The sequence below is a fragment of the Malaclemys terrapin genome, chromosome 2 (genome assembly GCF_027887155.1).
Source record: "Malaclemys terrapin pileata isolate rMalTer1 chromosome 2, rMalTer1.hap1, whole genome shotgun sequence".
NCBI lineage: Eukaryota > Metazoa > Chordata > Testudines > Emydidae > Malaclemys > Malaclemys terrapin.
Window position 1 is genome coordinate 16,330,930 of NC_071506.1, and position 26,266 is coordinate 16,357,195.

Sequence of the window (26,266 nt, forward strand, 5' to 3'; positions counted from 1 at the left end):
AAAGTTGTATCACTTGTTTTTACAAGCATCACAGACAAGGTGCTGATTTTGTGCACCATGATATAAATAGAATAGAAAACCGTTATTTAAAGCTGGCATATCTTGCATTTTGCAACACCCTGCAGAGTTGTTCACTTGCCTAATCTTAATCTTCAGTTTACTCTTCAAAATGAATGCTTGTGATGTGAGGCTACTTAACAGGAAGAATGACCTCATTCTGCCTCTTCGCTTCTGATTGCACAGTCTGTTTTCGAAAGGAAACAAGGGGCTTTATAGACCTGCCTTTTCGAAGACTTCAGAGTTATTCTGTTCCAGGAAGCAGCATAAGGAGCACCCTACAGTTGTATTCCAGAGTCTCTTTTTGATGAAAAACTTCTTGCATACGTTTGTTAATAGTGAAATGGCTTTTCCAGGTTTGGAAGATTTTACATATGTTGATGTTTTATTACTTTGATCAACAGAGGAATAACTGAGCCCTGGATTTTTCCATCCACAGTCAGCTCTTCAAGAAGCTTTACATTTCTATGAATGCTTTCATCACTTCCAGTAAAGAGAATAGAGTAAAATACCCTTCAAAAAGTGACATGTATGAACAAATACAATTATTCCTCATAGACATTATTGTATTTCAAAAGATAAGAGGGTAATATTTGTTATCTGAATAGGTTAAATACTTGGACTTAAATAATTTTAATTATGTGTGTTGATACATATTGATGTAAATATTTACAGTGTAGAGTGCAACATGCGCAAGGGATTGGCTAGTTACCAACTGAGGGTATCATTGTTTTAAGGACCAGTTTGATTATCACCAAGGAAAGTGATTAAAGTAAATTGTTTTGTACATTCTGAGTAGAAAGGCAGAAGCTTTCATGTTTACATTTTAGTGATTTGAATTTCAGAATTGGGCAGTGTTGTAGACTCAATAAACTTTGATTTGAATGATTGCCATAAAACGTTGCTGTCTTGCCTTTAGCTTTGTTTCATTTTCAGTGAGGTTGTTCATATTTGGCCTTTTGCCATATGTTAGTTTAAAAGGTATTTGTTGAACTACAGAATTTTAATGTGTTGTGGGTCACAAATATTACTTAATGTTAAGTATTATTTAAAGTAATTGCAAAGTGGCAATTGATATGAATAATTGCTTGGCAGAATTAGATTTTTTTATTTTGATGCATAATATCAGTGTTTATTTTACAGACAAGGTGGGTGAGGTCGTATCTTTTATCGGACCAACTTCTGTCTGGTGAGAGAGACAAGCTTGGTCTGATAAAACAGATCAAACAGAAGTTGGTCCGAGAAAAGATACCACTTCTCCCAATTATACACATCTTCAAGAACAGTTTAAGAGCACTTGTGATTTACAAAGCAATGTTTTTCAAATTTACAGATTGACAAAGTAAGAAAAATGCTGCTTGAGAACTTTTTAGCATTTTTTTCCACACACTTTGTCTGTCTAATATCCTGGGACCAACATGGCTACAACTACACTGCATACAAATATTTATTTTAAGCATTTTTTAAATTTTTGTTTATTTACATTTTCACAGTTGTGTGAAATTATAGTTTAAGCATATTTTTTTTCTATTTTTATTTATTTAAATTTTCAGTTGTGGGAAATTATAGGGGGAATCACACAATGGGGGCAGACAATTATTTAAACGATAGTAGACATTGAGATTCTATAAGATAAAGCTTTATAACCATTACAACACAAAATATCAACATCACATTTCAAAATATACAAAGTAAATATCCTGAAATCAAATGCTAATAAGTTCTCAAGTAGCATTTTTCTCACTTTGCCTATCTATAAATTTGGATTATTATGAGTGAAAATATTTTTTCATTGGTGTGTGTGTGTACAGTGAAGTCAACGTTTACTGACATTTACAGACAAAAATCTAATCCTTTCAAGCCTAACAATAAATAAAAGTGGGACTGTGTAAAGTGCTGTCTGCAAAATGAAGTGCATATACTTTCTCCAGTGTTTTCAAGATTCTGAGAAAGCAATTCTATGTAAAATCATTGCACAGAAAAACATTGCTTTGTAAATCACAAGTGCTCTTAAACTGTTCTTGAAGATGTGTATAATTGGGAGAAATACATCACATTCCCACTAATCTGCATATGGAGATGCATTTCTCCCTCACATCTTATCCTAAACAGATTTGTAGTGTTGCTACATGCTGTTAAACAGCTGTTATGTTTCCCCTGAAGTTGTCCTGCCTCTCAGTGGCGGGTGGTGTGATCTCTACATATAAACCATAGTCACCTGAGTAACTTTAATGAGACTATTCACAGGCCTAAGTATTTGCAGGGTAGAAACCATAAATTGTATACCAGTTTGTAAAGTGCACTGTGATATTCTCTCATGCAAGGCACTAGAAACATGTAAGATATTGTATGTAAACTTTATTTCTCATTCAGTGCTTTTTATTTTACATAATAGTGATTCAAAAGCATATTATTGAGAAAATAAAGTAAAAAACTGTAGTGCACATAGGACAATTGTAAGTCTATCTATACTGTACATCATGGATTTAAATATTAGTTAAGAGATCACAGTTGCCTGAGCCTGCAGGCCCTATTTGAACAAATTTGCTCTTGAAATCAATGAGGAAGGATGGCAGGATCAGACTCACATCGAATGGAATACAGCATAATGAGTAATGTAATGACCATTCCTGATTATACCTTGCAGCTCTCTGTTTTCAATAAATACCAACTTTCCTTTAAAATCTCTTGCAGATAATCTGTGATACATGTAGCTCCAGAGAGTTTGCAACAGACCTTTTCAAGATGTATCGAATATCCCAACTAATGTCAACACCAGCAGCAAGTAAATGTATGAGCATTTCTCTGGGCTTTCTTAACAGGGATTGTCCTTACACATGAGGGATTGCCTTCTAAAGTGAATATGAATTTCTTTTTTTGAATGTAATGTTTTCTCATTGATTGAAAAGTCAAGATTTTACAGAGGTTTTTGTATAAAATTGTAAAGAAGAGAATATTTCAGCAGCCACTAATGTATATAAAATACAAATCTGTAATGTGTAAATATGGAAAACACTCACTCTTTGTGACCGTTGCATACAAACAGCTGTGTGATATTCTGACAATTGCCATTCCATGTGGTTGCACCGCTAACAGGAGCCTTGTCCGGTTGCCTTTTTCCCCAAAATGTCCCCCTCCATTCTTCACTTCACCTCATCAGTGAGCCCAGATCCCATCTCTAGACCCATCTCCTTTTGTGGATGAATGACTCTGTAGCAGGGTTATCTCTTCAGTCTGCAGGCCTATGGCTCTCGTCTCTTCCAGTTCAATGTGTCAGAGATGCCATGAATGGGATTCAGCTGGGTCAGCCTTCTTGTCTGTAACCCCCTATTCCTGCCTATCATAGGGCTAGGCATAGGGGAATCTGGGGTGATTAGGGGGACCCAAGCCCTCCTGCTCCACCAGAGCCCAGAAATGTGATAGCATGGGCTGGCCTACACTGGGCCCATCTCCTGATCACCTTTGCCTGGACCACTTCCTACCCCACCCAATGTCTCAGTTTGGGGCCTGGCTGCTATTCAATTATTGTCCATTGCTCCAAACCTCAGAGTCTCAGGACTGATGCAGGCAACTCTCTGGTGCTTCTGCACACAGTTCTCCCTATTGCTGGAGTGATGCCTCAAATGAGGGGTAGAAAGACTCACAGCCAGACCTCCTCAGTAAGCGCTCCTTCTCCTCCTCTCTCAGGACACAGCACTGCTCCTGGAAATGACTTTTCACTTCCCCACTCCCGAGCTGCTGAAACTTTTTTATACTATGCTTGGCAGTGCATGATGGGCAGAGCTTTCCTGGCTCCATACTGCTCCAGCCTTTCCCCTGCCTCGGCTGTAGAGAGGAGTTTGTAAACCCCATCATAGACTCAGATTATTTAACCATCTAATCCTTGTGACACTGAGCGTAGGACCTTGCAGGTTTGGCCTTCACATAACATCGAAATCCTACTTCCTAGATGTCTCCATAGTCCTGTGATCAATCATTATCCTCAAATCTTTGCCATTGTTGCCATAACGGCTCCTGCTGTGCCGCATCTACAGATGCCCACTTGCATGATACCTTATCATAGTAATGGTGTGACCCATTAATGCCACCACATAATTGTTATAGGAGAACCTGAGCACTGCTGGTAGAATCAATCAGTGAGTGAGTTGTTCATGATGTGAATTAGACAATACCATTAAAAGTGCTGGACCTATTCCCTTGTATGTGCCTGGATTTACTTCCCACAAGACACAAAACTGTACAGTACATTGGCAACTTGGATTTATTGACTGTAATCAGCTTTGATTCATGCTACTCTTTTTGGAATGATGCTATACAAGCCTAAATTATATGAGGTTTCATTTTATCTACCCACCATCACTCTGTTTTCTTTCCTTTAATCTCTTTTCCTTTCCTAATTTTCTTTTCCTTTTTTCTTTTCAATTTCATCAAGACATATTGTTAGTGAAAACCAGTCAGCTGGTTCAACTGTCGCTTGAAATGTCTGTGTGGTGAGCCAATGCTGGGACTTCTCCTTATCTGGTCTTTGTCTCAACAGGTTCTTCAGTGTTTGATAAACAGCCCAGGCAAAGTCTGTCCCCTGAACACATTTTGCCAAGGTATGGAGTAAAACTATCCTTTGTTTCATTTTATTTTTCCTTTGTGTTTGAAAAACATTTCTAAAATTCCTATTTAAACTATTTATGATTAGGGTGCTATTACCACACTAAAGCATGGCCGCATTGCATTTCACAGATATCACTGTGCTGCAGATCTATGGCCACTTGAAACGTCAAAGCTACAGTGGGGATAGAATTCAGATATTCCTGCTTGAAATACACAGGCCCCAACCACTTGAACTAAAGTAGAATCCCCATGAAGTGACTGTAGCATATGGTATATGACACAGTTGTTCATTTCAAATTCTGTCCAGCAGAGGGCGGTGGTGCATGCCCACCCCTAGCCCTTGCATTACAACACTCATCTCTTGTCCCTGGTAGAGATCTTTCTACAATTATCTATTACTCACGTCTTTCCAGTTTTCAAGAACTTGATGAGTTTCCCACTCTCTCTGGGACTGTTTGCTGAAAGATCTATAGCTGCTTGTACTGATACTGACAAATGTATATTGAGATTAGTGCCTGACCCTGCAAAGTGCTGAGCACTCTCAATCCCAATGAAGTCACTCAGAGTTGTGAGTACTCAGCACCTCACAGGATTGGGGCCCAATTCCAAAATCAGGACCATACATTATACCTACCTAACAGCCCCCTGGTGTTCCAGTGGGAAAAGTTACTCACTTCTGTCTTAAATACTTGTCTAGTGTTGTGTGTTATCCAACAGTTGCTACATTTCACTCCAGAGATGGTTGCATGTCAGTGGTGGGAGAAGCGATCTCTGTGCATACTTTGTATATCATTTTGTTACAGCTTGTGAGTGAGTGGCCTCCTCAATCCTTGTGGCCTCAGGGTGGCCCTACAAGCATCCCCTTGCCTCAGTTTCCCCCTTAGGGGCTTCTTAGATAAACTCCACACAGGCTTTCATGAATCCAATAACAACAGCCTACCTTAGGGTCTGATTTTATTCACAAGAAGTTCAGAAATAAACAGACATCTTCCACTCCAGTTTTAAGCTGGGAACAGCCCCTCCTCCTGAGAGCTATGTCTTTTTTCTCTCTGAGCAGCTGGAGAAGACGCAAGGCCTGGCCTGCCTTCTTTGCTTTCTTCTCATGAGAAAACAAATCTTCCAGCCAGGGCTTCCTACCCAGCCACAACTCCCAGTGTCCCCAGCTGGAGAAGGGACCACAGCCAGAGACTCACTTCCTACAGCTTCTTCCCTCTGTTTCTCTCTGAGCATTCCCACCCCCCTTCTCTGAAGCTTCCTGTTGCCCTTTATAGGGCAATCAGGTGAGCCTTGCTCCTGTGTGCCTCCTTAGTAATCAGGGCTGGCTGTCCCCAGACCTCTAGTCCATAAGGGCAAACCACCCTGTTACACAACTCTATAGTGTTCTGGGAGCTATTCAAATGAAAAGTGATGTGTACTGCTAGAAGAGGGCCTCATCCTCCCAACTGAACTAACCTTGTTATCTCTAGACCAGTGGTTCCCAAACTGGGGTTTGTGAACCCCCAGGGGTTCATGAAATGTTACACGGGGTTCTCAGGAAAAAATTCCCTAATGGCAGACAGAGCTGTCCCAGGGACTCCAGACAGCACGGGGCCAGCAGCCTGAAGCCCCTGGACTTCCAAGAGCTAAGCAGATCAAAGCAAGCATATCTATCATACTGAGGAGATTTAAACTTCAAGACTCCTTATAAGAAATGGAAAAGGGAGGTGGATATTTTTTGCTGTTTTTAAAATTAAATAGGCAGCTAGTATTGTTTTTAAAATTATTATGAAGAACAAGTTTAAGCTTTGTTGTAACGTGCGTTTGCCTGGACTACACAAGACCTGAATGCTTATGTAGGAGGAACTCTTTGAGTTGGCTTCTTAAATACCTTCATGCTGTTTCAAATCTGATACTCCTTGATGAAACATAGGAGCTTTGTCTTATAACAGGCTTATTCAAAGTGATACAAGCTACGGAAGTGAGATCTTGGAGGAGTGTTGCCATTTTCATAATGTAATAAAAATAGTGTAATTATAAATAATAATTAATAGTGTGTAATAAGCATGTCATAAAAACAAATTTTATATTTCCAAGATCACTGCTTTTATAATTTATACTCAGATAAAGGAGAAAATCCCTGGAAATATTCATTTTTAGGAGGGGGTTCGCAAGACTTGACATTTTAGTGAAAGGGGTTCACAGGTTGTTAAAGTTTGGGAACCACTGCTCTAGACTGATTCTTGCCTGCATATTTATACCTGCCTCTGGAAATTTCCACTACATGTGTCTGACAAAGTATGTATTCACCCACGAAAGCTTATGCTCCAATACGTCTGTTAGTCTATAAGGTGCCACAGGACTCTGTCGCTTTTTACAGATCCAGACTAACACGGCTACCCCTCTGATATCTAAAAACATTATCAGTCAATCGTTTTTTAACATTTATGCCCCTGTGCTAAACAGACATATACTAACTCAGAGGGTTTTATTTCTTTCCTTTTCAGTTACACTTATGCCTTTCTGGATAGTGACACCTCCTATGAATGTTGTTCCATAAACCCCTTGACAGGCTCTCTTTTCACATGTCGCCGTAGTCCTCGGCTTCTTACTAATGGCTATTACATTTTGACGGAAGACAGTTTTCTGTCTGATGAAGATGGTAACGTAACACTGACCCCGTCACAGACAAGTGTTACCTATAAGGAGAAATTAGTTAGGTAAGTGAGTCACACACATTTTACTTAATATTGGATGTTGGCGTTATAACTCTGGACTTAACTTGATTTCTGGCTGGCTGTCAGGCTATGACTATAATGCTCAGTACATCAGGGGACTGGACTAGATGACCTCTCTAGGTCCTTTCCAGTCCTATGATTCTATGTCTAGCTCCTTCCTTTATTTCTATACCTGGATTCCATTTTCTAATAACGATGGAACACACCAAGTAGTATAATTCAGAGAGACTGCAGTGGTTACAATCACTTGGTCTTCAGAGTCATGCCTTATAACATTATCTCAAAAGTTTTAAGCACACAGATGTTACTGTGATTGGCGCTCTGTGCAGTAAATATAAAGGAGAGGTACAGCTGCCCAGAAATTCATGGCTTTTCACCTGTTGCTGAAATATTTAATGTTCCAAAGAGGTGACTTCAATTCTTCCAAGCATAAAAGAAGGATGAGAGCAAATCCAAAAGTAGGCATAACAGACATTTTAAGAAGAAGAACAGGAGTACTTGTGGCACCTTAGAGACTAAGGAAATTCAAGATTTTCTTGTTTGTCTCACCTTCAAACTATCATAATTTTCAAAATATAGCAAATGTGTAATTTTCAGTGGGTCATTAGGAGGTTTCCCTGAGTGAGGACTGAGCAAAAACTGAATTGTGCTTCATGATTTCATCCAATAAATTTATGCTATATTACATATGGAAGGCTCCAAATGGTATTTGCTGTAAAACATGTTTTATTTTATATGGAAATTCCTCTGGATTCTAAATATCAACTTTTATTTTTGTAATTTCATCACTCGCCCAGAATTTAAAAAATTGAGGGTAGTCATTGATCCATTTTGTTATGGCCATAACCCAATACATTTGTGATGGGTCTCCTTCTGATGCTCATCAGCAGCTCAAAACTAACCAACACTGTTTCTGTGTGGATGCCTTTCTAGAGAGTTAATCGATGATGGGACACAGGCAGAACTGTAAACCTAAAGCTGCAGTTTTTAGAAATACAGCAAAACAAATGGTTTGCCCAAGGAAGAGGGACACTGCAGAAAAAAAAGTGTTACTGTCCTGCTCCCAAGAGGGCATTACCATGACAGAGAATAAAAAGAAAATTAAAAATACAGGTTCTGTCCTGCAATCCTTACTCAGGCAAAACTTCCACATGACTTCAATAGTGGTGTTACCTGAGGAAGGATTGTAAAATATGGCCCTATAATGTTACAGTGGAAACTATTAAACCACAGAATACCCTGGTGAAAGAAGTAAACATCGTTAGACCCATTTTACAGGTGAGGAAACAATGGCATTGAGAAATTGAATAACAAGCCCAAGAGTGAACCTGTGGCAGAGCAAGGAACAGAGTGCAAGATACCTGAGTCGTAGGCCTCTACTCTAACTTCTAGACCGTGTTCCTGTTTGTGGCAGGACGCTGGCTGAGAAGCTCTTAATCAGCTCCGGCCAGTCCAGCCCCAATCAAGGGGAATGGATTGGGAATGGGTGAATAGCCCTGTGCCTGCCTAGTAGCTGGCCACACCTGCCAGTCTTATTAGCCCAGAGCTATAAAGGCTGAGAGGAAGCCAGAGAAGGGGGGAAGGGAAAGGGTCACGGCACGGCACGGCACGGCACGGCACGGCACGGCACGGCACGGCACGGCACGGCACAGCACAGCACAGCACAGCAGGAAATGGGAGCCGCCTAGTCTGTTGTAGGCAAATTAATTGTGAAGTCTGTATATAGTTGGGAACTGGTGGTGGGAAACCTTTGGAGAATAAAGAGTATGGGTGTTGCACCATACTAAAGTGTCCCTGACTCATTGAAGGGGGAGGCCCAGTGGCTAAATACCCAGGGGTGCAGCGTGAACCCTGTTACTGTTTTATAAATAAAAGTGCCTCATCCCTTTAAAACATGGTTATTTCTTTCCCTTCTAGAATATTCAGGAGAAGGAAGAAAATCCGTCGCTCTCTTGCTAGTCTGTTCAGTCTCAGTGCTTCGGATTCATGGCTCAACAGCACTGTCCTTAGCAATATGGATTCTCCTGATGTAGAGGAGATTTGGAATGATGGAGATAATAAACTAGATGCCCATCAGCACTATGGCAATGGTAAGCCCACAGTAACATCACTAGTATGTTCTGTATTTAGTTAGGTTTGTCTGTTAATGACAGGATCACTGTAGGTGGATAACGATTTCCTTGGTTTTGCAAGGGGCCTCTGCTCAAATCAGCATTTAGAGCAGTGGTTTTCAAACTGTTTTTCTGGTGACCCAGTTGAAGAAAATGTTTGATGTCTGTGACCCAACGGAGCTGGGGATGAGGGGGGTTGGGTGTGGGAGGTACCTCAAGGTTGGGGCAGAGGGTTGGGGTGCAGGGGTGAGGGCTGCAGGGTGGAGCCAGGAATGAGGGTCGTGGGAGGGGGCTCTGGGCTGGGGCAGAGGGTTGAAGTGTGGGAGGGGGTCAGGGCTCTGGGTTGGGGCCAGGGACGAGGGGTTTGGGGTGCAGGAGGGGGCTCCGGGTTTGTGGGGGCTCAGGGCTGGGGCAGGGGATTGGGATGTGGGGTTGGGGCACAGGCTTACCTCCGGCGGCTCCCAGTCAGCGGCACAGCGGGGTGCAGAGGCAGGCTTCCCGGTTCCTAGCCAATGGGAGTGTGGAGCCAGTGTTTAGGGCAGGGGCAGCATGCAGAGCCCCGTGGCCCCCTTGCGTACAAGCCAGACCTGCTGCTGGCTGCTACCGGGGCACAGCGCAGTGTCAGAACAGATAGGGACTGCTAATTTTTAGTGGCCGGCCACCAGGGTCCCTGGGTGCTGAGGGGCGACACAGTGCCTTGCATTCTGTGACCCAGTACTGAGTTGCAACCTGAACTTTGAAAACCACTGATTTAAAGGACAGATCAGAGACAGAATTTTGCGGAGCAAATTGAGCCAGTGCATGAGACGGTAACAGTGTTTGAATCCATGGAGATCTTTATAACCTAGGAGGTCCTTTTGAAACTGACTTTGGATAGGAAGCCAGTGACAATGAGAGATACTCCAGTAGTAAGTCTAATCATTTGGCCCATTGCTGTTTTCAGTTTGAGCTTTTTATATCCTCACTGTGTTAAAATTTATGAAGTTTTGATCTGCTTCTTTCCCCCTGCATTTTCCTACATATACTGGGTCTGCTGATTCCATATCACTAACAGTTCAGAGAAATCCTTGTGATTGAGTCATTTCTTATGTTAAAAATCTATCAGCACAGATTCTCCACCCCTTTCCATTACTGTGAGCTAGGAAAGTTACAAATGTGCCTCTTGCAGATGACTTTGAGTTTTCTTCTGAATGCAAAACCTGGATGTCACAAAGGCAAACACCAGCAGCTGATGAATCCTCTTTTTCTAAAGATGTGGTGTTCATTCAGTCAAGAAAACAGTTCAGTGATTCCTCTCTGTGCTCCCAGTTTATGGTAGATGGGTATTTCCATGAAGAGACTTTGGATCATTCAAGTGAGTTATGTTCTTTCCTTCTCAGTTTATTTGTAGAGCTGGTTGACATTTTTCAAGTGGAAAAACATGGTATTGAAAAATGGCCTTTTTTGAAACTGGAGATTTTTGCAAAATTTTAATTTGGAAAAAAAAATCAATTTTTTCAATTAAATATAAAATTAAAACTTTTTAATTTTCTCCCCCCCCCCATACCCCTCTTTTTTTCTTGTTCCTCCATATTCAGTGGCAAAATTGAAAGAGGAAAAAGCTCAGGGAAATGGAGGGGGTGGGTAAGGGAGAAGATTGAGAGAATCAAGTGTGTGGGGGGACAAAAATGAAAAAAATCTGAAACTAAAAATGTTTATGAAAAATTTCAAATACCTTATTCAGTGGGTTCCTTGTGAAACCCACTGAATGAAAATTATTTCAAATTGTTTCACAAAAACTATTTAACATTTGTGACCAAGTCTAAATTTCATTGCAATAAAAATTTAAGGTAGAAACAACTCCCTACGAATTCTTCAGGCACACTCAAAAATATGTCAGTTTCTAACATTAGTTCTCATATTGCATGTAAATACATATTCTATTATATAATATTATATATAGGTGCTTTAACTGCTCATTGGATACAGTTATGTTGAGATTTTCACTTTAGATTTAATGCCTGTTAAGTTTTTACTATATATGAATACTATATCTTTCACAAATCTCTGGTATGTTGGGTAAAATATTGACTCTGCCAGAGTCAATGGCAAAACTCCAATTGATGTCAATGGAGCTAGAATTTCATCCTGGTCTTTGACTGTAAAACTATTTTTTGAGGATTTGAAAATAAAATCTGTGAATAAAAATAAAAATCTGTTAATTTGTTTGAGTTATGGACATTTAAAAAAGACCCCTTGACATTTTTTTGATCAATTTAAACTTTTCTTGGTCCCTTTAGCAAATTCCCAAATTTTGAGATTTGTAAATTTACACTGATCTAATTATTGCAAAATCTAAAAAACAAACTATGTTTTAATTTGTTAAGGTGATTATTTTGCATTTCTGAATACTTCTCATGGCCATTTCTATGTATATCCTTATGTCCATTATCAAAAATATTTGTCCAGTTAAGGAAGATTTTGTGGGAGAATATATTTTTATATGACACTTAGACCTCGATTCGACACACTTTACAGCTTTCAAAAAAGAGAATGCAGATGTACAGTCTGTCTATATGGAGTATAGAATAATTGGGTTTGCCTCTAGTGGGTTTGATTTAACCCCCCATTGAAGACTCCCATTGACTTCTGTGGAGCTGGCCCATGGTGACTATCATAGTAGAGTTTTTGGTAAAGCATCTTTTTTATCACAAATACTCCTTCCTTCACTGAATTTCAGGTTCACAGTTTCAGAGGAGGGCAACTGGAAGGAAGGAGCTACTTGTTTTCTAGTATGTCCAGAAAAAAGAATTATTATTCCTAATTTGTTTCCTTTTCTAATAGAATCCAGTGCAGTGAGAAATGTCGTTTATCAAATGATTATACTGTCCATGTGTTTAATCATTTCAGTGTGTGCAAGGTAATTTTGATTTCATCTTCATTACAATCATGCTTTATTTATTTTTATATATATATATGTCAACCGGTGAATAAAACATGACATTTAGGGCCTGGTTTTCAAAGTTAGACATGCAGTATTGCAAAGATGCATTTGCAAACAAATATTTGATGTGTGTGCGCAAATTAGGTGTTTGGATGCAGATATGATACAGGGGATTTGAAAGTTGGAGAAGGGAACTCTTTCAGGGTAACGAAGTCCAACAAACCAATGTTCACGACCTGATCAGGTCTTCAGCCTAGACTCTGGGCCCCATCATCCTCCCTCGCTTTCCTTTTCCCTTCTCTGGCCTCATTCTACCATACAAGTGGCTGGTTAGGGGAACCTGGGGCATCCCACTACATTGAACTCCAGCCCAGGACCCTATAACCAGCAGCCAGGGTCTGCTCAGTCCAACTTCTTGCTGCTGGTCCCCTTGGTTTCTTCCTACCATGGCCTTTCTCAGGCCCATATTAACCTTTTCCTGGCATGTGTGGGGTAAACATTCCATTACATTTCATGACACTGGTCTCCTCCCAGCTCCCGCCTCCCATCACCCATCTGGGAATATTGGGGTCCTTAGCTGAAGGACCAGAATGGTAGCTGACTGAAGGCTGATCTTGGAATGTGTGGAGTGCATATTTTATTGTGTTGACCCAATATCTGTCCATCGTACAATCTAAAAACTAGAGTATTTGTTATGGCATGCATCTGACGAAGTGGGTATTCACCCACGAAAGCTCATGGTCCAATACATCTATAAGGTGCCACAGGACTCTTTGCTGCTTTTACAGATCCAGACTAACAAGGCTACCCCTCTGATACTTGGTATTTGTTATGATTTCAGATGCTTTCTGGGAGGACGCTTTGCCACTTTGTTGGCTTTTTTGCTGCTGCTAATTTTAGTTTGTAAGTAGAAACTTCCTTTATACTTGACATACAATATTTTATTGGGTTAGATTCCAGGGTCAAATTGTGTCCTGTGTGTGTGTGTGTAAAATTCTCCTTGGTTCGATAAAAGCTACATATGTGCATTTGAGGGCAGAATTTTCCCTTTAATCACATGTAGAATCATATATTTAAAATTGACTGTTCTTTTGCTCCAAAGATGCTGCCAAGTCATCTTTCATCAGTCTTGTCACATCTTCCAAAACCACCAAATTACAGTAAGCGGTGCAAGAGTATTTCAATATACTTAAGAGCTTTAGATGAAGAGGTTCTATCCATACTCCTTCTGGTCAAAAGATGACAATGAGTGATCAGTCGGTATTGCAAGAGGCTTTAGCTATTCTTGCTACTTTGTGGTCATGAAAATATTCTTTGTGTTTGAATGTTGCCTTTTCATGATTAGCAGTAAATGCAGCGAAAAAGAAAAAAATTAACCTATTAAACCATCGTCTAATAGGTCAGCATGAATGGCATAGAAGGGAGTGGTAACTTAGCCTCAGGAGCTGAATAAAGTCTGTTTCTTCATTTCTAAATGTGGCTCTGTTTCAAATTGATTTAATTCAAAGTTTTGTCTATGATTGAAACTTCAGCAGGCCTGCCGACAGCCATGCCGGGCCCCAGGACAGAGCAGTCAATGGGCATGGCCAGGGCTTCCAAATGCCTGCCCGGCTGCTTTTGCTGCTGCTGGTACTACCCCTCGGAGCCCTACAGCCCACCTGGGCGATGTAAAAGCACCCGGGGCTCCCGGCTACCGCTACTGTGGCAGCGGTGGCAGCCAGAGGCCCTTGGGCCATTTTAAATCGACCGGGCCCGATGGCAATTGCCCCCTTTGCCATCCCTGTCGGTGGGCCTACTTCTCAGTACAGTAAGTGGAAAGGTTAATGTGTAATAAAGTCCTAAATGATATGAGACCAACTCAGACATAGGCCCCAATCCTGCAATCACTTCTACACATGGCGGACTTTACAAAAGGTAATTCCACTGACCACACAGCAGAAGTCTGTTCTTAATTTGTTAAGACTATTTATAGGTGCTGCTGAGGCTAAAAGTATCTGGGAGCCTCTGGATTTCAATGTGTGGCAAGAGGGGAGATCAAAAGGGCAATATTTCTTTTTCTCAATCAGGGGCAGGCTTTCAAGAGTGCAGTGTAACCTGAGGGATCAGGAGAAGCCAGGCAGAAGTTTTATCTTTTAGAATCACAGATCAGTATGTTGGAAGCAGAGCAGTGGAAATGATTATATCACTTTTCCTCACTAAATAGAAAATCCCAATAAATCCACTGGCACTATTCACAGAGCAAGTTACTAGTAATCCTGAGTAAGGGTGGCAGTATCTGGCCATTAGAGTTCTCCTGATTCTCCTGTCAGTTTGATGCTGATGTAACTCCACTGAAGTCAGGTTGCTACCTGTATGGGTTTTCCCCAGACTTCAGGCTTTCAGACCTACCCACAAGGCTGTCCCGATTTTATAGGGACAGTCCTGATATTTGGGGCTTTTTCTTACACAGGTGCCTATTACCCCCCTCACCCTCTGTCCCTATTTTTCACACTTTCTATCTGGTCACCCTAGTCTGTTTGATTGGCTGTCCTTCCCTGCTCCCCACCTCCTAAGGAAAAGAAGGTATTTGGGGCTACCCACATGCTAATGGGCTTCCTCCTTCCTCTGCACAAGGAGCAGGCAAAGCTCCTTCCTCTCCCTCTTTTAAAGGGCCGGAAGCACTTTTGAAGCCCTTAGTCTGTCTCCTCCCCAACTAGTTCTGCAGCCAGGCCTCTTTGGCACTCAGCACTGTGCCCCTCCCTAGGATGAGATGGGGATGGAGAAGGGAACTAAAGAGATTCCCTCTGGGCTTCCTCTCATCCAGCACCAGAAGAAGAATGAGGAAGCAGAGCAGCTGAAGGAAGAAGGGAAACCCAACCCTAAGGAGAGGAATGGGATTGGGAGCTGCAGCAGAATCTGAAGGAGGCATGTTTGGAGGGCATGACTGATGGTGGGACTGTGAGAGGACTGATTAATTCTTTGGAGGTCTCTGTGTGAGGGCAGAGCAATGAACTGGGAGGTAGAATTAGAGCAATTGGCAATGGGGCTTGTGGTTCCTCTCCTTTGGTTGCCTGTGGGCCTCAAAAGCATAGGGAATGAATTGCAGCTCCTCTCCCAGTGGACTAATGGCTCCTGCATCATCAGCAATATCCAGACTGGGTATTTGCCCCAACTACAGCCAACAGTGTAGCTGCAGGCAAGCAAAGCCACTGTTTACACAGTGGGTTTTTACCTGTTTGAAACACCAGGGTCATCACCATTGGTACAAATGTCTTTGCTTGTCTACACTAGAGTTTGCATTAGTGTAGCTACACCAATACATGTAATTAGGAATAGTAGTGTAATCAAGGCCTGATTCAATTTATGTCAGTTTATGCACATATATGATCTACTGTTTCTTAGTTGGTAGATATGTTACTCATTATACTATATACATGAGAGGAGAAGCAGAGCTTAAACTAGATTGAAATCTTACTGATTTTTCTTCTGCTGTGACTAGGTCATGAACAACGGTGTACTACAAAGAAAGAAAATAATTCTAAACCACAAATGGCCTCTGATGAGACTTTTCAGTTTGCTACATACAATTAGAAGATTAGATGTCTTCTTCTGCCCTAACTCATGTTGAAGAGTACCTTACTCGCACAAGTAGTTCTGTGGAGTAAAATGATGCTTTTTGTGTGAGAAAGGTACTACTCCACATGAGTAAAGGTGGCAGAATCGGGATCTCTTTGTATATTGGTTTGCACAAAGCACTGTGAATCCCCATGTTAATTCCCTTCCTTCATGGACTATGGGGAGAAGAATGTTAGGTCCAAGGAAAATGGAGTATAGAACAGGTTGTTTGGCCAGCTTAGCCAAAGTTAGGCTAACAGTAGTTGCTGGGCCATTCCTGTCTCTCTGTGAAACATGAGGACATGCTTGCTTGGGCTACAAAGAATTAGATAAAGGGCGGGGGACCGTATTCTTGAACCAAATGTACTAGGAACGGTTTGTTTGGACATATGGAGACTTGCAGTCCCCACTCCCTGTTTCTGTTCTTAACTCCCTCCTTTCTCCTAGTTTCTAGTGCATGACGAAAAGCTGATAAGAAGCTGCTAAGGCATCATGAACTGTTTGTACTGTCAAAGAACATAGATATGCATGAATATTAGAAGCTTTTAACTAGTAAAGGGGGGGATTGGGTTGCTTTAACTATGACGTGACGGAACTGTCTATATAATCTCACTAGTTATTGTAATCGTGGCTGGTTCTCTCAGGAGACGGGCCGCTCTCTATTGTTGTGTGCACTCTTCAATAAAGAGCTTGTATTGGACCTTGCTGGTGTTGCCTGTCTCTCACTCTGCGGTCAGACAACGAACCTTGCCGTCTGGGTTAAAAAGTCCCCGACAAATTTGGCGACTCCGCCGGGACTCGTCTGACTCTCCGGTGCGGGATCAGACTCCGAAGCAACGCAGCGCGCATCCTCTGGCTTCAAGGAGCCTTGCCCGGTAACCTGATCCCTGCATCGGCGATAAGGCGAGTTCTGTGAACCAGCTGAAGCCCGTAGAAACCCAGCAATGTCCACCTACCCGTTGAGTAGGATCCAGGTCTTCAGGGTTCGAGTCCCTGGGGAGGTCAGGTCTTCTGGGTTCGAGTCCCTGAATAAGGTAAGCAATCGCCATAAAGGGGTTAGAGTCCCCGGGAAAGGGGTTAGAGTCCCCAGAGAGGGGTTAGAGTCCCCGGAGTAGGGTTAGAGTCCCTACAGGCTAAATGGGACAAGTCGGCAGTAAATGCCCGGGGGACGCCCGTTGTCTCTGGTACTTAGAAATTGGAAGGAAATCTCTGGAACAACCGGTTTGACTAAATCTAAATGAGAAACTTATGCCAAATTCAATGGCCTTCCTTTACTACTCATTTGTCCCCGACTAAAGACTGGCCAAGGTGCGGAACCTTTTCTGTTGACAGGATGGATTCCCTCAGGAATATCCTGGTTGATCTTAGACCGGGACAAATGGATTATTTATTTGTATGGTATAACTATAAACCAAAAAAAAACTGCTTTCGGCCCCAGCTGGCTGTGAAAAAAATATAGACAGAGGCAAACCAAAGGCAGTACAAGTTACAGTGCTGAGATTACATTTGCAAAGCTTAACTATCCAGTGAGATCCAACAGTCTGCCTTTGAGACCCTGGAGCTGGTGTGGTTTGGGGACGCTGAAGAAGCCCCAGGCAGCCGGCCTGGACTGGAATCTCTGAAAGAGACCCCAGGGTGTAAAAGAACAGCCCTCCCAAGAGTGAGAAGTTAACTCTATAGTTGCTAGAAGGAATTAAGCAGTGAAACTTGGTAAGAATTTCTGTAAGTAATCCAGGCAAGAAGTTATTTAAGTGGAATTATTCAACTATGAATACGTTAGTCTAATTTGCTAAAGAACACTCCTTCTGTGTACAATCTGTATTTTATAAGTTTAAGATGAATTGGTATTGTTTAAAGTTGCAAAAACCGAGAATACTTTTGCCAGGCACAGGAAACTAGTGTTGTTTAAGGTATTTAGCATTTAATCCTTAAGGTGACTTAATGCTACAAAATTTAAAATGTTTTAAATAAAGACCAAAAGTTGTGGCTGCAGCAGGGTAGTCAAAGCCAGAAGAATATAAGATTTAAATTTGTTTTTGGGTAACAAAATAGCAGATAAAAGATCTGGTAAAGAGAGAGAAGGACAGTGCCCCTGGCTCTGTGTGGTCGAGCTGTCACTTTGCTGTGGGTGCATGGAGATTTTGTAAGCATAAAAGAAACAGTTACACCTTGAGTAGAAATTGATGTGGCTAGCATTGTGGAAATTGAATTGTGGAGAGGATGTGCATTTTCCCCAGAACATGTGCAGTGTATATTGTAGCAGAGGTAAAAGAAATGCGAACTTGCCAATATAGGTTGTGTTGTCTTTTTCAGATCACTATGTGTTTGAAAGCAGAAGTTAAAAGTAAAAGGCAATCAAAAGTCTAGGAAAGTTAATTGTGTCCTTTTTTAAAGTAAGAATCTTTAAGCTGTGGATAGCTTTGGATCTGGAAGCAAGCTAAAAAGCATCTGTATTAATGCAATTTTCTAACTAATAAGGTAGAAGCCACTGAAACCTGGGCTGCCTATGAAACAAATACAAGGAAATATGGGGTAATTCCTCTGTTTTGCCTAAAATCAACAAGAGTATGTGTATATAAAGGAAATATTTTAAGTAATTAATGTCTTTCAAATCATCAGAGAAAACGGATGCCAGCTAAACAGCATTCAAGGTACCATGCATTTACTAGTACAACAGAAATTATTTTTGTGTTCTATGTCCTGTCTTGTGAAGTTTGTCTAGTGGCCAGAATTGTTGTGTTTAATATTTTCATAAGACAGTCGAGTTCAAAATTAAATAAAAGAGTTAAATAAAAAAGCAGATACTTGTTTTATTCAACTTAGAATACAAAGTGTTTAAATAAATAAAAAAAAAATGTAATATACTAAAGTCTAATACATTTGCTTAAATAAAAAAAAAGGCTTCATTGGTCAAATCTTTTAATTAAAAAAAATGTTGTTAAAATTTGCATATCAACAGTCTTTGGAAGCAAGGACATGGAAGGTTAACCCACTCCCCATATTGCCCATGGGATCCTTCTGGCTACCTCAGATTTCTAGCTAGAGGGCTGGGGAGGGAGGAAAGCTATTGGACACAAGAGGTTGTACCGAGTGGACTCCTCAAAGGTGGGTGTGCTTGTCCTGGTTTGTTGCTCCAAAGCTCTGTATAGAAGTTATTTTACTGGAAGGGTGTACATGGCATACATTGAATAATAAGACTAATGTACTGTATAATAGCAATGTGTATGTGTTCATTGTTGAAAAAAGGTGTATGAGTGAAAAGTGAAAGTTTCCTTTGTAGGTTAAAAGAAGCCAAGAAGGGGAGAAGGAAAAAGAACAGAACGAGTTAACTGGAAAAAAAAATAGCTAGCAAGCTCAGTCTAAAGATAAGATGCTGGCCCATCCAAGGGCACTGCCCACAGCTAAGACTTGGCTGACAGCCAAGAAAAAGGGGGGCCTGAATGTGCCCAAGCAGCTGGAAAATCTGCAAAACACTGCCAGGCATTAATGAAATGTGTTAGGTTTTTCTCACAGGTAAAGAAGTGCTACCTAAAGACCGTAGCAGCCCTGCCATTCATTGAAACCAGGAGACTGAGTCTACGTAAAGTCCATCAACGAAAGACTGCTTTGACTCCATGCTAGAAAGGCCCTTTCCAAGTGCTGTTAACCACCGACACTGCTGTGAAGTGCCAAGGACTACCTACCTGGACTCATGTTTCTTACTGCAAAAAGACCCCTCCACCTCGGGAGGACTCTCCGACTGATGATCAGCCTATTCCTCCTTCTAACTCTGCTGTGCCTTCTGGACAGCAGGGAAAAGAAAAAAAAGACAAGGTGAAGTGCTAGTAACCTCTCCCTTGTCCACTGACAGACCTACTGTGCCTTTGGATTTTTTCCTAAAAGAAGCAAAACCCATTACAGGGTGATGTGCTAGTAACCTCTCCCCTGTATGATGCTGAACCATGACTGTTTCAGAAAAAGAGAAGAAGGAACACTTGCTCCATTGAAACCACCAAAGTCCAGGAATTCCTGATTACAAAAAAAAAATTAAGAACTGACCCTGGTGAAGAAACAAAGAATTACACACTGGCAGGAAGAAACTTGTGGGACCCATGCTTGGGAATGTGGTTTTGATTGGATTTTGGGGTTTATTCTACAGGCTGCGCCCTGTGTTTTGAATAAGTCCTTCAGCATGTATTGCCCTCCCTAATTGGATTTTAAATGCAAAAAGGGCTGCTATTAGATTAGCACAATAGAGGGTTTGGGTTATTTCCTCTAGAAAGAAGAGAGACTTGACCGGATCCCTGTGGGATAGGGCCAATAGTACAGCAGCAGTTTAAAATATTTTAAGAACCAAAAACATGATAAGAAATTAGGGCAACTAAAGAAGGCCACAAGCCTTATTTGTGGAGCACAGCTAACCCAGGTACAGGCTGGAATTGGTGAGTTACATGTTATCTCCGCCCTTAGTACTATGACCCAGAAGTTGCTGATAGAGATGGTATTGAATATCACTGAGGCTGGGAAGGCATTGCAGTGGGATCTAGCATGTTCAGGCTTGGCCCACTGCCCTTACAGACACATCAGGAGTACCATCTGATCTGTGGCCATGGAGAAATACTTGGAGACTTTCCTGGTGGAAGTGCGGACATTCTCAATGCTCCTTCCAAGCATATGGACCGGTTAAGGAGGTGTGGGCTCCCACATACCGAATCCTGCCGGGTCCATGGGGAGGATGCATGTGGGATTGGGTAATTCACCGAGACATCTGGGAAATTAGACTAACGCTGATGCCCTGGTGGACTTGGCAACTGCACAGAGAAAACTAAGGCAGATGGTTCTCCAGAACCACTTGGCTCTAGATATTTTACTGGCCTCTCAGAGAGGAACATGTGCATTAATTGGACAAGAATGCTGTGTGTATGTCCCAGATGTTTATAATGCCACTTGGGAAAGAGCAAACCACCTTATGGAGGTAGCAAAGGACCACGGAGGGAAGCGAATTGAATCCTGGTGGAGTAACCTGTTCAATTGGATTCCAGATATAGGTGGTTGGCTCCATAATGTACTCCGAAGCGCCGTTGTAATTATATGCGGCTTACTGGCCTTGTATGTTATAATAAAAGTTGAAAGTTGGATGGGCGCCAAGGTGTGTTCTGCCCAAAAGTAACCAACCCCAGTCTTTCTGCTCAGTAGTTGTCCCAGGAGTCCCTTCGAGGTACTCCAGGGACAAAGGGGGGACTGTTAGGTCCAAGGAAAATGGAGTATAGAACAGGTTGTTTGGCCAGCTTAGCCAAAGTTAGGCTAACAGTAGTTGCTGGGCCATTCCTGTCTCTCTGTGAAACATGAGGACATGCTTGCTTGGGCTACAAAGAATTAGATAAAGGGCGGGGGACCGTATTCTTGAACCAAATGTACTAGGAACGGTTTGTTTGGACATATGGAGACTTGCAGTCCCCACTCCCTGTTTCTGTTCTTAACTCCCTCCTTTCTCCTAGTTTCTAGTGCATGACGAAAAGCTGATAAGAAGCTGCTAAGGCATCATGAACTGTTTGTACTGTCAAAGAACATAGATATGCATGAATATTAGAAGCTTTTAACTAGTAAAGGGGGGGATTGGGTTGCTTTAACTATGACGTGACGGAACTGTCTATATAATCTCACTAGTTATTGTAATCGTGGCTGGTTCTCTCAGGAGACGGGCCGCTCTCTATTGTTGTGTGCACTCTTCAATAAAGAGCTTGTATTGGACCTTGCTGGTGTTGCCTGTCTCTCACTCTGCGGTCAGACAACGAACCTTGCCGTCTGGGTTAAAAAGTCCCCGACAAGAAGAAGCTCTGAATTGCCCTCAACATGCCCACAACACTTGTACCTCTGCATTAAAATGATGATTATCATCTAAGCTCATGCTTCAGGGCTTCAGGTACACACTTGTAGGGATCAGGGAGGAATTTTTCCCTCAGTGCACAATTGGCCAGATGTATTTGGGTGTGGGGTCACCTTTCTCTGGAGCATCAGAGATTGGTGACAGCTGGAGAGGGACACTAGACAGGGGTGAGCAGTATTCTGAGGTAGTTCAGAGAAATTTCTTTTTTTAGATGCCTGATTGGTTGGTCTTGCTCATATGCTTAGGGTAAAACTGGCCACTAGATATGGGTTTCAGAAAGAATTTCCCCCCCAGGTCAGATTTTCAGGCATATCAGGGTTTTTTTCATCTTCCTCTTAGATGGGGTATGGATTGTCTGCTAGGATCATCTGGGGATATCTCACCCAATTAATTTTCTGCCATTGCAGAGGCCTCGAGTATTGGTAGCACCTCACTCTGTCCTGCTCTCTGACTGTGGCACAAACAGTTTACTCTCCTGAGAAATGAAATGCTTTGGTCTACCTAAAGTCACTGGGCTCAATATAGGAATATCTGGATGAAATTTAATGGCCCGTGATATGCAGGAGGCCAGACTAGATTGTCTAGTGGTCCCTGTTGGCCTTAAACTCTATAAAAACTGTTGGAATCAGGACATACAAAAATGTACACATTAATTTTGACATTTTCTTGCAGGAAATAATTGAAAGACTGAATCGGTAAGTAGAACGCTATAAAGGATTGTAGGGTAAGGGAAAAAAATACTCCGGAGAAGAGTGAACCATTCATTCAGATAATGAAGTCTGCAGACTCACCAGCTCAGCTGTGACTTTGTCAGAGTTTATGAGCTAATACTGGTTAGACTTGCTCACTACTGGAATGGAAGACCTTCAAAAACAAAACAAAAAAAACAAAAACAGGTGCTTAGGAAGAGGTTTGGATGATTCAATAGGTTGCAATCCTGATTCTAAATTTGCATTGTGTTAATATGCTGCTGAGGGTGCTGTCTGTAGGATGAGCTGTACAACTAAAGTATTGTCCATTTGTGCTGAAAAGATCCCATGGACCTTTTCACCAGAAATGGGTGCTAGCCCTAGTATCCTCATCAGATTTCAGGATAACTAATTCCATCTAAACCTCCTTTCTGGTTTTATTTGGATAAAATGTTCTTCATTTTCTACCCTAACTACTGAATAGTTTGGGCTGTTAAACAATTGCTGTGTCTCAGCCCAGAGGTGGTTGCATTTCAATGTGTTGGATTTAGACACAGAGATGCAGGGCCAGGTCCCTGAGCTGCTGTACATTAGTGTGGCTCCAGTGAATGAATAGAGTTACACTAATTTACACAGGCTGAAGATTTGGGCCCTAATAGCTTACAAAGCCCTTTGAGATTCTTCTCCCCTCTAATTTCTCTCCCTTCCAGTCCCATTCCCAATCCTATGCCTTATTTCCAGCTCCCAGTTCTGCAGCACTCCTAATGCTTAGCTCATTATAGATCCAGGATCCTGAAACCAGTTTCCCCAGGATCCTGAAACCAGTTTCCCCATGCTAAGGGGAGACAAACTGGCCCTTCCAGTGCGGCCCTCTTGCTCCGCGGTGGAAAGAGACACAGAAGGGGTGGCGCTAATATCAAAATACCCTCTAGAACCTCCTCCTCCCATTTGTCTAGTGAGGAGCAGGAGGAAGAGTGGGGCTGTGGTCTGATCTATGTTCCCTCAGCACCTAGAGGTAACAGCCCTGTTTTAGGCTCCCTTGTTGTGCTCAGTTGAGGAACTGAACTGCGGCTGCATACTTGCAGATCCCACTTGGAGAATCCTTGAGATAACATATATATAAAAAGAACATACACCCTGAGATAGAAGCATCTGAGAATTTCACAGACCAGTTTTGACCATTCTTTCAGGTTTCCTCAAGGCTAAGAAGAAAAATGTGCATCCCAGTCATCAAGTGTACCAATTAGTTTACAGCATCCCTTGTTGGAAATTAGATGGCAGACATTGTCCTATAAACGTTGTCCCTTGCTTTTCATAAACACATAAAAGCAGACAAGTTCTTAATGTAATTTTCAGTATTTAATTAACAAATTTCACTCTTCTTTCCTCACCAAATCTAGGTTTGCCAGCATGTACAGACCACTTATCTGGAGCCATTTTTCTTTTGCCCGTGAGAAACTATCAGAATTTTCAGAGCTTTCTCCCAATAACACAAAATCATTTTATTTGGACTGTACTTGGATCCTTTCACAGTTTGCTAGGAAGCCAGGCTTTCCACTAGTCTTTTTTGCACCCAATCCTGCAAGCAGAACCATGCAGGCAGACCCCTATGCCCACATGGAACCCCTTGATGCCAGTGGGGCTCGGCATAGGGGTCACCCAGGCTTTGTAACTTGCAGGATTTGGGGCCTTGGAGACTAAGATAGTGGAAAAAAATGTCTAGCAAGCCCTACAAATCCATCACTTGTTGATGTCTAAACCGTTTTCACTAATGTTGCTGCTCTGGCCATAGAACATGCATTACAGTCTTGAAATAACCTGTTGTCAAACTGTTTAAAAGCTGAGAATGGTTCTGGATAGTGGTAAATTGGACAATATACTTAAAACTCTTCAGGCCTTCATTGTCTCATCCCTGCCACAGCCTTTTGGCCTTTATTTCTATTCTGGGTTCTTTCCCATTGATTTTGAAGACAGAAAAATGAGTGTTAGAAACACAAGAAAAGAGAGAAGGGAAATTAATTGTGCCAGAATAGTGCTTCCTGTTAGAGACCAGAAGTCTCTTCAGAAAAGTCAGGAGTCAGAGGGTTGGAAGAGCAGCTGGATACGCCAGAATCATATGGTTAACGTAACATATAAAGAGTCCATGACCTTTATTTTTAAAGCATTGAACCTTATTTTTCTGATATTGGATTTAAGAGACAATGCTAAACATTAATCCCCTTGAATGACCAGTGATCACTGTTCTATGACTACGCTATTTCATAACTAGTTTGTTATACCTACCAAGTATTTCAGTTTAGCTAACACAGTGTAAAATTTCATCTTCCCGTGGTATAAAATGATGAAAATGTGATCGCATAGTATTGTCTACAGAATCTTTCTGCCTTTGCTGCTTCTGGTCTGCTTATCCCCAATTGTGCTAAAACTGGCACCAATGGTGCCACAGTTGCTAAATCTGAGCAGTAATGCTGCCTGTGGAAAGGCCAACTCCACAGGTGGGATGCGAACAGGCTGGTCAGGATAGTAGAAGTATCTGTAAACTTTTGTAAAAATTAATTTTAAAAAATTGAAGGTTCTAATGAAGGAAAAAATGAAATGATAAATCACAGTTCAGCTGCCTGTATTTTTATAGTTACTCACCTTTATGGCCATCCTCAAACAGGATACACTTGTGTTTGTGAGAATGAATCCTTGGAGATGTGGGGAAATGAAGGAAAGCATAGTGCCAATTATTTAAAATGAACGTGCCAACCTTTCAAGGGGTAAATATCATTCTGGTTGTATTTTAAATGTAAGACTCGGCACCAAAAACTCAAGCAGGGGAAACAGCCCTGTTATCTATTTTGGATATTAAAATACTGTTGCTGAGTATGTTAAAAAATTAAATTAAAAAAAAAATAAATTTAAAATTAATGGAGATATCCCATCTCCTAGAACTGGAAGGGACCTTGAAAGATCATTGAGTCCAGCCCCCTGCCTTCACTAGCAGGACCAAGTACTGATTTTGCCCCAGACCCCTAAGTGGCCCCCTCAAGGATTGAACTTACAACACTGGGTTTAGCAAGCCAATGCTCAAACCACCGAGCTATCCTTCCCCCTCTTAAATAGTTCCCTGATAAAAATAGACCAGGTGAGAAACTAACAGTCCAGTATTTCTAGTTTAAATAAAGACACCAGGATGTACTTCAGGCAGAGAATCCTGAAGTAAAGGAAAATTGCTTCACATAATAATAATAATAATTAATAATAAATACAATTATAGTAAATAATAAAAAATTGAGAGGCACCACACAACTCCATATTTTTCTTGTAGTACAGATGATAAACTTGAATAATTCTGTGAATATTACATAATTCAGCTTCTTTATTCATTTTAACTCTAGAGTGACAGATGACTGTGTGGTATTTATATATATATATATTGTTACTTATGATATGCTAGTTATAATGGGTCCTCTTTTTAAATGTACTTTTAATCTCAATGAGGAGAAAATTCTCTATTATTTTAAAATAATTCCTAGGAATTCATCATGAAACTAGAATCAAACTTTGTATTGCCTTGCTGGAATGAAACACTGAGTCACAGTTAATCAAGGCTGACGAAAGAGTAAAGCCAACATTTTGTAACATGGGTGCCTAAATCCATATTTAGGCTCCTAAGTAAAAGTAGATTGACTTTTGAAGTGCTGAACATCTGCGGCTTCTAT

At 41.4% G+C, this 26,266-nt stretch overlaps 1 protein-coding gene across 2 annotated transcripts; it reads left to right on the forward strand.

Annotated features, from left to right (window-relative positions):
• The first annotated feature begins 275 nt into the window (after positions 1-275).
• On the forward strand, positions 276-24,128 carry TMEM71 (transmembrane protein 71). 2 transcript variants are annotated; one of them, XM_054018325.1, is made up of 11 exons: positions 276-413; positions 2,752-2,848; positions 4,595-4,655; positions 7,146-7,358; positions 9,294-9,466; positions 10,656-10,841; positions 12,311-12,386; positions 13,252-13,313; positions 13,513-13,570; positions 22,543-22,565; positions 23,960-24,128. In XM_054018325.1, exons 2-10 carry the CDS (start codon positions 2,803-2,805, stop codon positions 22,547-22,549), a joined length of 882 nt encoding a protein of 293 aa, XP_053874300.1. In that variant the 5' UTR covers positions 276-413; positions 2,752-2,802; the 3' UTR covers positions 22,550-22,565; positions 23,960-24,128. The 2 variants fall into 2 exon arrangements, with proteins under 2 accessions (XP_053874300.1, XP_053874301.1); XM_054018326.1 differs by having other exon boundaries at positions 10,740-10,841.
• Positions 24,129-26,266: the final 2,138 nt, after the last annotated feature.